Source organism: Suricata suricatta, chromosome 11 (assembly GCF_006229205.1).
Source record: "Suricata suricatta isolate VVHF042 chromosome 11, meerkat_22Aug2017_6uvM2_HiC, whole genome shotgun sequence".
Taxonomy (NCBI): domain Eukaryota; kingdom Metazoa; phylum Chordata; class Mammalia; order Carnivora; family Herpestidae; genus Suricata; species Suricata suricatta.
This window is the reverse complement of record NC_043710.1, coordinates 59,636,743-59,648,937: the sequence shown is the minus strand read 5'-3', so window position 1 is coordinate 59,648,937 and position 12,195 is coordinate 59,636,743. Positions and strand designations below refer to the sequence as shown.

General features: G+C 46.7%; 1 protein-coding gene across 1 annotated transcript in view; it reads left to right on the top strand.

Moving 5' to 3' along the window:
• The window catches only part of TENM4 (teneurin transmembrane protein 4), a 731,443-nt gene that overhangs the window by 675,819 nt on the left and 43,429 nt on the right, over positions 1 to 12,195 (top strand). The window contains exons 24-25 of the mRNA XM_029957014.1: positions 6,455 to 6,687; positions 10,713 to 10,867. Coding sequence (XP_029812874.1) covers positions 6,455 to 6,687; positions 10,713 to 10,867 — 388 coding nt within the window. The remainder of the gene's footprint in view (positions 1 to 6,454; positions 6,688 to 10,712; positions 10,868 to 12,195) is intronic.

Genomic DNA, 12,195 nt, shown 5'->3' with positions numbered 1-12,195 from the left:
CAGAGGATACTTGTAAAGTATCTAGCATTGTGCCAGGCACAGAAGGGAGCTCCAGACATGACTGCTATTATTATTATTATTTTTATTATCATCATCATCATTACCATAACAATTATATGATGATGGTGGTGTCAGCTTTCCCAAAAAGGAATTCAGTCCTCTTACAACCAAAGATATGTGACTTAAAGTAAATTAAATAGAAGTTGGAAACACAAAAAAGGAAGGAACACATATGTGTGATTGTATGTCAAACCAGACCCTGGACTTCTTGGCAGCCAGAGGAAACAGGAGAACATTACTATTCTCATGGTGTGCATTATCAGAAATACGAAAATTTGCTCACTTCTCATTCTTTTTCTTGACACAGAAATCTGAAAGAATTTTTAGTGAGCTTTGTAAGGCTGATACTGAACTACACATTGATATGTACCTTTAAGTTCAGTTTTAGAGGAAACATGGAAGTACATTTCACGTGAAGATCTTGGATGAAAACCGAGCATTTCACATTAAAACCTTCAGTCAGTGGCGGTAACTTCCTGGGACGCAGCTGGGCCACGGGACTGAGCTGGGACAGGAGGGCAGGGTTCTTCTCCAGCTATGGTGTCACTTGCTGCATGGCTTTGGGTTGGGTACCAGGCTTTTCTGGCTTCCAGTCTCCTCATCTGTGAACCGTGAAAGCTGTGGTTTGGTGCCTTTACTTTCTGATGTTTAGTGATCTTTGATATATCCATGAAATGATTTCAAAGCCAGTGTCCCACCTTCCCTCAATTCATCATTTTCTCAGGTGCTGAAAACTATTTCTAAAGTAAAACCAAGTGGAAGGGAAAAAAAGGAATTTCTTTCTGCCTTCTCTAGTTTCTTAAAGAAAACCTGGAGTGAAAAGACCTGGGTCTGAGCTCTGATTTTAACTGGCACTTGGATATTGGTAAATCCTTTCCCCTCTCCAGGCCTTGGTGTCCTCATTCATAAATGTCAGAAGTGGATTAAAAATTCTACAATCTTATCCTCTCTGTCCATGAGCATTTACTGGTTCAGCTGTTCCCAGGAACGGTAGTCTGCCGACACGCTCTCCAGGGCAGCCCTGTCTGCCTCTGGCTGTTCAGCCTCCATGCCCGCCCACCACACAGGGCATGCTCAGTGCAGGGGCCCGGAGCCTTTGGGCCTCTTCTGTGGACTCCTTCAGGGAAGGAGGATCCTCGTTTCCTCTGAGGTCTCTTCCCCGGGGCGATGGAGGCTGCTTGATGCCTGTTGTTCAGGAGCACATTTGAACTCAGGTCTCCATCGATCTCTGTCAACATATTGAGGTAGCTCCAACAGAAAGCCCTTAACTTCCCCCAGGAAGTAGGTTGGGCAGGACAGTATTAAGTTTGACATACTTGGCTCTGCCATTATGCAGTAACACCTTGAGGTGACCAGCTGCCATTTATGGGGCACTTTTATTTCTTTAAAAAAATTTTTTTAATCTTTATTTATTTTTTAGAGAGAGAGAGGGAGAGCAAGTGGGGGAGGAACAGAGAGAGAGAGGGAGACACAGAATCCAAAACAGGCTCCAGACTCCGAGCTGTCAGCACAGAGCTCGACGCAGGGCCAAAACTCACAAACTCTGAGATCATTGCCTGAGCCAAAGTCTGACGCTTAACCAACTGAGCCACCCAGGTGCCCCCGGGCATTTTTATTTCTTAATGGAACTGGCACTATCCTCAGAGATTATATATCCTTATGCAATTCTGTCCTCAGAGTAGTCCATTAGTGTAGTTGTGATTATCCCGGTTTCTTAGGTGAAGAATCTGAGGCTCAGAGTAATGAAGTGATTTGCCCAAGGTTGCCTACCAAGTGGGTGGTAGAATTAGTATTTGAAGCCCTGTCTTTGTGCTCTCCCCACTGGTTCTAAGAACCACTAAATCAAGTTCTACCAGGGCCGCCACTAAATGTGGTCAGAGGATGATGATTACTCTGAGACAAGGGGAGAATTCTCACTCAGAAGCAGGGAATAGATTGCCTCTAGTCCCTGGACTCCCAGCTCCCATCAGGAAATTCCCCACACCATCCAGAAAGAGGGCAGTGTGAGGCTTGATTGCAGCTCATGAACTTGGGGAATGATACCCTATAGCCTCCAAGTGTGTACATAGCTTCCAGAGGTGCCAAATTCATGTTTATGGAAGTAGAAAAGAACGTGGGTCCCACAGCAGACTCAGGAAACAGAGCTGTGACCCTGCTCTATGCCCATCCGGGTCCAAGACACTAGGAAACAGAACTGACTCAGACACGGTCCCTGCTGCAGAGCCGAGCCTAGGCTTTCGGCTGGAGGCCACCTTCTATGGTTTTGAGAGTATTCTAAGGCCTTGGTGCTCAAAGCAAGCAGACAGACCACACTGGCATCCTCTGAGAACTTACTGGAAATATAGGCTCACAGGCCACACCTCAGAACTGCTGAACTGGAATCTGCCTTTTAACACAATCACCGGGTGATTCTCTGCATATTAAAATTGGAAGAGCCCAGCTCTAAGGCCTCAGTTTCCAAATCTGGCTGTGCCTCAGAGTCGCCTGGAGAGCTCTTAAAGGGACCGATGCCCAGGCTCTTCAGATATTGTGGATGAGGCTTTTCTTTTTGAGGCTTTCCTGGTGCATCTGATGTGTAAGCATGTTTGAGAACCATCACTGTAAGATCCGTAGCATTATTATTTCCTCTGTATACTTCAGCAAGGCAGAGAGCCATTCATTCATCGAGGCATACATTTGTAGACCTTTCTGGAGCACTTCCTCTGCACCAGCCCAGAGCCAAGTAGCAGGGACTCGAAACTGGTCCCTGCTCTTGGATGTTCAAGTTCAAGATGTCACTGAGGAGACAGACAACTAAGCAGAGCAGTGTCCTAAGGTCTTACAGGTAGGAAAAGCGTATTTGCTGAGGGGCTGGTGCCACAGTGAAGCAAGTGGCCAGCTCTCCAGGAGAGGAATGAGGGGCCTGGGGATCCGGGGATGGCATTTCAGACTAAATGATGCTGGAACTGGATCTCAGGACATGAACATGGTCACATACTCTCTGGTAGGTAAGGGCAGTGGTGCCTCCTAGGCCTGGAGAGGCAGCGTGGGGAAGTAGGAAGAACACAGCCTTTAGATCAAGAAGATGGGAGTCAGAAACCCAGGCTGCCACCTAGCAGTCTCTAGCCCAGGTCAAGGCGTGTCACTTCTGGCGGTCTTCGTTTTCTGCAAACAAACACATGCCTTACATGGCATTTGTGAGGAATGTCAGGCTGTGTGTGCAAAGCACAGAGATGGTGTCTGGGACAGAAGACGCACCCAGAGGTGGCCTTTGTACCCGTGACAGTCATCACTCCAAGCTCTGCCCCTACTGGGGGTCCGTGTGCTGCCCCCCATGCAGGTGGCATGAGGAAGGAGGGCACTGAAGACTGTCCAAGAGCTCTACCAACCAGAAAGGGCTGAGATGTATAATTTCATTTGATCCTGATGACAAGCCTGTGAGCAATACAGAGCAAGGACTTAATCATTTGACAGCTGAGGGACCTGCAGTTTGAGCAATTTAGGGGACTTGCTCCAATGAGAACTCACACCTTCTAAGTTCAAAGTTACTGTTCTTTTCCCTACACGAACCTGACCACCAGACCTCAAACGTGTCCTTGAGCACAGAAGATGGCCACAGCTCTTACAGACTCCCTGGGACAGTCCTGCCGGTGCCACCTTCTTCCGGAATTCACTGAGCTGAGGAACTGTACATGAGTGCCATTTCTCTGGGTCAGTGCAGGAAGGCATGAGCTAGAAACTCCAGGGGCTAATCGAAGCCGACAGGGCCCCCACCACACTCCCGCAGGGACCCATTTTGTGCCAAGGTGGATAGCACCAGTTTGTCATGAGTGATGCACAAAGAAATGAAATGATCCCACCCCCCACCCCAACCCCACCTCGCAGCTGTCATCAGGAAAGCAGAGAGATCAGGGCTGCCCCGCATTGCAGAGTGGGATCTAAGGTCACTGCATTTTATTTAGCCAGAATCAGTGTCGTCTGGGAAGATCAAATCTGTGCTGCATTAGAGAGTTAGTCACAGGGGACATTTCAACATAAACAGCACGTCTATCCTGTCATCCATTTCCCCCAAAAGAGAGTAAAAGAAACACCCAAGTAATTTGAATGAAAATGGCATTTAAATAAACTCAAAATGGAGATACCATCCATTTAAAGCAAGTGACAGCTATGCCCTAGAAGGCATCAAGCTGAACACTGGAAATACAAAAATGAATAAAATCCCATCTCCTCCTGTCAAGTATTGACTGTCAGATTTGGGAGAAAGCCAGACAAATAGCCCTGCCATTATGTGCAATGTCCTGTAACCCAGTTATGAGCAGATGTGAATCTCCGCACACAGGGGTTAGGGAAGGTTTTGCCAGAAAAGGTGCCACTGAGCTGATGCCTGAAGGACGACTAGGAGTCCGGCAGGCGGGAAAGGGAAGGGGACAGGACGCTGCAGAGAGTGGGAGCCACAGGTACAGGGAGGGGCGGAGGTGTGTGTGCAGGACCAGGTGTCTACTGCTGGACCACAGGGCGTCCCGGAGGACACGAGGCAGCAGCAGAGCGTGCTGCTAGGCTGGGGAGTCTGAAGTCAGCCTGTAAAACATGGGGCATCCTGGAAGGGAGGGCATTGGAGCAACAGGACCATGTCTGGGTTAGAACAAGGAAGAATGGCCTGGGGAGGACCCAGGCTGCAGACAGACAGACCTGCCTTTTGTTTGAAAAGGATGATGTGGGGGGACAACCATGTTAGGGCTAGAGAGGAAGGACAGCTGGAGAAAATCACATCCCCTTAGTCTCATTCAGGGGGAGAAAACCAATGGGGAAATCTTAGGTCTGGGAACCTGGCCCTGTTAAGAAGCAGCCAGTCCCCAAGACAATACCCAAAACAAGGGGTGGTTATGCTGACAGTTGGGCCCGGATTAAGACCTTCAGGGGCCTTGACACTGAAAAGATATGACGCCCCGGTCTTCATATGACATTCAACAAACACCAATCAGTAAAATAAAATTTTGTTTTTCCAAGGGACCCAGAATGTACATGCCTGATAAAACATAAAAGAGCTTCTTTCTAGACTCTTCTGATTGTCCTACTTGCATCTTGAAGAGTTGTACAGTGCGCCTGCCCTGCTGGTGCTCTAGGCACTGCTGTCTGTCCTCTGAATCCCACAACCCAGTGGAAATGGCCAGTGGAAATGGCCATCCAACCTGAACGGAGGGAGAGTCCTTTGAATCGGAAAACACACTGGAGACTTGGAAGGGGCTACCAGTATTAAGATGCACTTTGAGGCTGGCCATGCACAGGGACTGAAAATTAGTTTCCAGGAGTTAGGATTCCAGCTCTGACCCGGCCTAGGCCTGGAAGCAATTATAAAGTCATACCATGTGATAGGAAAATTCAGGCTTAATAAGGGATACCTAGTCTGTTGTCCTCTCCAGCTGCAAAAACAGACATAATGACTAGGACTTAAAAGAACAGTTACAGTTATTGAGTATCTGTCATGTGCGATGCACTATGCTAAATATCTTTCACATACAATTTTATATCATTTTCTCAGTACACCGACAAGGTAGCTGTTAATACCCCATTTTGCAGGTGAAGAAAGCTTGAGGCCCAGAAGTCCAGATAACTTTCCCAGATTTCAGAACCTGGAAATGACAGAACCAGACATGGAACCCAGACTGATCTGATTCCTAAGCTCGTGCCTCTTTCCTGCCATGTGCCGAGGGGTAATGCCTTGTCTCTGCAACCCTCCGGACAACCGTGGTCTGCCTTCGCTTTCCTCTGTCCGCATAGCCTTGTCATGATGACTGATTTCCAGAAAGGGAACTATCATCAGAACTACTCACTTGGTTTATTTATTTTTCCGTGGGTGTTGCTGCAAATTATAAACTAATCCTGCAATTCATTACATCTGACTGTGGAAGGGAGACTGCTGGGCCCCTGAGAAGCATAATGTGAGGTTGACAGAAGACTGTATTACCACTGACTGGGCGTCCCATCTGGCCAGGGGCTTGTCAGTCAGTCCTGAGGAGGGCGTGGGGCTGCTGCAAAAACTTGCAGGAGAAGGTCTTGTGTTTTCAACTCTTGAGGTGTTTTTTGAAAGTCAGGCCCTCTCTTGTTTTGGGCTTGGATTTACAAGCCACCTGTGGTAAGCCTCATTGATGATCCTTTTAAGAAAACATGTATTAAATACCTAATATGGGCATGGTGCTGGGCTGGGCGTCACAGTTATTGGCAAGAGCTTTGTGTATTAGTAGTTAGGTAAGAGGGATAGTTAAGCCAACCCCTGAGGTCAGTGGTTTGGGGGAATGATCACCCAAAAGAGGGACACCGTCCCCACATGACTTTGCATGGGTTCAAGCTGTCCGTCTCTGGCTAGCTGATAGGAAGGAAGAAGGCACTCACCAGCTGGCGTATCCTTATTTTCCAGTCACAGCCCAGCGCACAAGTACTACCTGACCACAGACCCCATGAGCGGGGCTGTCTTCCTATCGGACACCAACAGCCGGCGGGTCTTCAAGATCAAGTCCACCGTGGTGGTGAAGGACCTCGTCAAGAACTCCGAGGTGGTTGCCGGGACAGGTGACCAGTGCCTCCCCTTTGATGACACTCGCTGCGGGGATGGCGGCAAGGCCACTGAAGCCACACTTACCAACCCCAGGGGTGAGTAAGGCCTTGCTTTTTAAACACAAGCAGTAATGTTGATTGAGGTCCTAATAATTAACTTCCCAGGAATCAAGAGTCTGACACCGCAGTCAGGTTTAGAACTGGAAAAAAACCTGTAAATCCATACTCTGTGATAGCAAAATTCAGGCTTAATGCCCACTCCATTTTTCAAATGAAATACATGTTTGTCATTGTGAGAACATTTTGGAAAATACCAAGGTGTCTGCAGAGAAAAGTTAGAATTGTTATAATTCCACCTGCCCAGTGATACTCCCAGGTAACATTTCCTGCCTTTCCTTCTACTCTTTTTTTCCATGTGTTTACATGCATGTGTTCATGTGCTCACCAGAACCAAAATGAGGTCGTGTTAAATGGACTGTTTTAGTAACCTACTTTTTTCCCCCTAACTGATAAATCATGAACATTTCTCCATGTTATCTGTCTTCTTTGTACTCATTTTTTATGGCTATATGGTATTCCATAAGTGGATGTCTTGTCACTTATCAGCCCCCTGCTCTTGGACATTTATGCTCTCTCTCATGTTACTGTTTTATAAGAACATTGCAGCGTATCATCTTTGTAGATGTTCACATGCTGTAGGACGGGTTAACAAGTTTCAGTTCTGAGTCCTTCAGAAAGACCTCTTAATACCCACAATCACAATTTTTCATTTGCTTGTTCACCAAGTATTTACTGTGTGGTGCGCTGTGGTTGCATAGGTAACTTTAATGTTAACAGAATAAATAAGACTTGAGCGTGAATCCCTGATGTGGGAGAGAGAAGCCAGGAGACAGAACTGAGCAAGGAACTTCAGAGCTGAGGGAAGCCCCCGGGGCCTAGAAGATAGGGAAGGCTTTTTGGAGGTCCAGCCATCATTGTCGACATTCATCAGCAAAGCGTCCACCGTGTGCTGGCCATAAGTCTGGTGACCTATAGTGTCTAAGCCTCAGTATCCCCATCAATAAAATAGGGATAACAGTACTTTCTGTGTCCACCTCCTAGGTTTTTCTGAGGGTCACAATTCATATGGTTCATATGTTATCCCACAAAAAATGACATATGTGATTTTATTAGTAAATAGTGCCAGGTTTCAGGCCTCTCCTAGTGAATGAATTAGTATCTGTGAAAGTGTTTGGTAGAATACAGTAGGTACATGCACTTTTAAGTCAAAGCATTAGAGTCTAGTGAAATCAGGCAGTTCAGTATTCAAATTCAGATATTGCTACCTAATAGCTGTGTGAGTTTAGGTGAGTTACTTAACCTCTCTGAGCCACGTTTTCCTCACCTATGAAATAGAGATATACTGTACAGTGCAATGCAGATTAGACATCATCAGGAATGAATATGCTTGGTGTATTGGTTCCCCATACCTGATAAACATTGTCATAGTGACCCCTATTATAATTGTGATGTTACATTACCTTTTGTTATGTTATCACACTATATCATATATCGTATTTTATCACCTCTACTAGATGCCTGGCTGGTCAGGTGCTAGCTGTGGGGAAAGTATTGTAACATCCGTGGTCCTAACTATGATGTCCTCCTAATTACGATTTCCTAACACTGAGCAAGTAGCCTGCAGCAGAAGGAACAGGCTTGCACTTAAGGATCCTACATTATGGTTCGCTCCTACCGTTCCCTGGCCTCTAACCTCCTCCTCTGGGCCTTACTTTTCCCGTTGGTAAATGAGCAGATTGGGCTAAATGACCTCCCCCAAACCCCATTCAGTTGCAACAGTCTATTCTCTTAGAATTAAAAGCTTTTTCTGGACATGTTATTCTCTCCAGGTCTTTCTCAGTTGTTTCACACACATATGTGTTCTCCACCCTCCCCCCAGCACACACAGACACACGCATGCATGCACACTGATGTAGCAGCAGTGAAATTGCTCAAAAGCCTATAATTAACCCAGATAGAAATGACAGGGGTGCCACAATATGCAGACACTTCGCAGCAGGGAAGAGAAAAGATGTCCATCTATTTAGCACAACAAAAGGAGAAAAACTGAAGTAATTAATCAGGGGGCAGGTCGCTTCTATTAGCCTGTGCAGCCAACTTTGTAAACAAGAATCCTGATTGTTCCTGGAGCACTCATCAGTCCTAGCAGATGGAAGAGAAAGACAGAGCATGGCCAGGCAGACAAGAAAACTCTTGTCCTGGTACTTAAAGACTGTAATTAATTTACATTCTAGGCAGGGATGGAGGAAAGGCTTCCCTGCCTGACGGCTGCCTTGTCCTCTGCGAAATCGCTCCCCAGCCCTGAGCAGCCTTAAGGAGGGGCTGGAAAGAATACTACTCCAGGGGGTCTTCATCACTCAGAGCCCGTTGGGTGTCTGAAACCGCCCCCGTCACAGACACATGGATGCCAAGCAAACGGTCTTCACTGAGTGCTGGTCGAATTTTCATAATTGTCAGTCATTAATTATTGAGGGCTAACTATTTCATGTCAGATGTTATTATCCCCATTCTGTGGATGAGGAAGCTGGATTTAAAGAATGACATGGCCAAGGCTATATGACTGGAAAGCTTTCTCTAGCAAGCGTCTCTACATCTCAAGCTTTCTCTGACCCCTTCTTTCATTTCAATGCCCAGAGAAAACTGAGCAGAGTGAAACTGATCAGAATCTCCTTTACTTCATCATGCCCCTCCCTGAGGCACTCCACCTGGTACTGACTCATCCCCGCCCTCCCCACCTAGACCGTGTGCTCCTGGGGGGCACGTCTCGCCCCCAGCACCCCTGAGCAGTTCTCAGTTTGGTAGGGCTATTTTTTCTTTCTTCTTTTTTTTTTTTTTACATTTATTTATTTTTGAGAGACAAAGAGAGACAGATTAAAAGCAAGGGAGGGGCAGAGAGAGAAAAGACACAGAATCCAAAGCAGGCTCCAGGCTTTGAGCTGTCAGCACCAAGCCCAGTGCAAGGCTCGAACTCACAAACTGTGAGATCATGACCTGAGCTGAAGTCGGACACTTAACCGACTGAGCCACCCAGGAGCGTCTGGTATGGCTATTTCTAAACTCTTGGGATTTTGCACCCAGGGTAGAAATCAGTCTCACCCGCAATAAAACATATCTGTCTCAGCCACACCCAGAATGAGTATTTCCAGGAATGAGGCCAAGCAGGGATGTGTTGGGGGGAAAATAAACTCCTCAGATGATCATGATGCTCATCACTGGTTAAGAAGTACTGATTTACTAGAGTGGTTCTCAAACTTTGTTTTATATCATCACCCAAGGTGCTTGTCAAAACTACGGATAAATATTCAGGCTCCACTTGAGATTTTCTGAACCAACTACCTGGGGCTTCCATGGGGCTTCAAACACAGCCAGAAATGAAAAGTACAATAGAACAATCTCTTTATTTAGGAGCTGAGAATATGAACACAGAGACATCCAGTGACTTGCCCAAGGCCACACAGCTGGTCATGGAGAAAGTGAATGGTGAATTCAGACTGCTTTCTTCATGTGCCTTTCTTAGACATTTATTTCACCTTATATTCTATACAAATCCAGAGGATTCATGTTTAGACTCTATACATCTATAATTACCAATAATCATAAACTAAGAATAGAAAAACATGGAGGATGGTTGTCTTAGAAGATAAGAAAAAATGGGAATGGATTTCACTATTAGAATTACAAGGCCGCAGAAGTAGGTTAACTTAAATAACTCACAGTTTTGACATTGAAAAGGGTCCTCCTGACCACTGCGTCTAGTGCTTGACAAGCCCCCGGAAGTAGAGTCCAGCTTTGGTGACTACCGAAGCTGGTAGGTGAAAATCCCAGCAATGAGGTAGAAGGACCAGAGCCCTGGAGAATCAGAAGACTTGGGTTCTAATCCCTGCTTTGAACAAGTCACACTAAGCCTCTGGGCATCTGTCTTCTGGCCTTTAGACTGGGAATGAATCCTGTGGGGAGGATGCAGTCAAATCACGGAGGGGAGGTTCTTCATCAGCCCACAAGACTCCATGAGCACTTAGGCTGTTACCTCTTCTAACGCTGTTTTGGCTTCTCTTCCCCAGGCATCACGGTGGACAAGTCTGGGCTGATTTACTTCGTGGATGGCACCATGATCAGACGCATTGATCAGAATGGGATCATCTCCACCCTGCTGGGCTCCAATGACCTTACCTCGGCCCGGCCCCTCAGCTGTGACTCCGTCATGGATATTTCTCAGGTAAGGGGAAACCTTTGCCTGCTAGAGCCCCGCAGCTGCCCGCTCACCCTCTCACCCTCTCACCGGTATTGGCCCTCCCGCTGGCCCCCCCTATCTTTATGCTGCTCTAGCCTTTTAAGAGCACATTCTTGGTGCTGGGCCTGGGGAAGCATAAGGACACAGAGATGAGTAGGGCGTAGCTTGGTGCTCTAGGAGTTCACCAGAGGGGTGACAGGTGATCGTTACAATGCAGAAATCTGCCCAAGGAGGCTTTGAAGGCACTGCGAGTCACATAGTGTGAATTTAAACACAGGAACTTGCATATTGTCTTTTTTCTTTCTATACTGTAAATGACACGAGGACAGGAATTCTGTTCATCTTGTCCTCTGCTCTAACAGGAGTACCTGGTATACCATAGGAAGACAACCAGTATTTGGTGATTAATTAATTGATTGGCTGATTGACTCCCAGCTTTGCAGCTCACTAGCTAAGTAACTGTAGACAAATTCCTGAAGTCCTTTGAACCTCTTGTTTTTTAAAAAAATTTTTAACATTCATTTTTGAGAGACAGAGACAGAGCATGAGTGGGGGAAGGACAAAGAGAGAGGGAGACAGAATCTGAAGCAGGGTCTAGGCTCCAATCTGCCTGATGTGGGGCTCAAACTCACAAAATGGGAGATCATGACGTGAGTTGAAGTCAGACGCTTAACCAACTGAGCCATCCAGGTGCCCCTGTTTTATATTTTTAAAATGGAAATAGCTGACTTTGGTCTGGCAGGATTGCACTAAGGAAAGACGAACAGTGCATACCAGGCTCCTGGCACCGCTTGGCACTTGAAAGGTGGTCAGTCGGGGCGCCTGGGTGGCTCAGTTGGTTAAGTCTCCGACTTCGGCTCAGGTCAGATCTCATGTTCGTGGGTTCGAGCCCCGCGTCGGGCTCTGTGCTGACAGCTAGCTCAGAGCCTGGAGCCTGCTTCTGGTTCTGTGACTCCTTCTCTCTCTGCCCCTCCCCCTCTCATGCTCTGTCTCTCTCTGTATCAAAACTAAATAAAACATTAAAAAAATTTTTTTTTTTTAAAAAAGAAAGGTGGTCAGTCTACAGAAGTTCTAGTGCCCACTTCCACACAGGAAATGCAATCTATGCCAGGTTTTGAAGGTTAAATACTGGTTGCTGGCTGGCAAGGAAGAACGGAGACATTTCACACAAAGGGAACAGCATGTGCGAAGGCACAAAGACGTTCGTGGGCACAGGATATTTAAGGACCATTGGAAGATTGAATGCCTGAGCACAGGGTTCTCAGAATGAAGAAGCAGGAGTTGAAACTGCAGTGTTATTTGGGGCCAGTTAG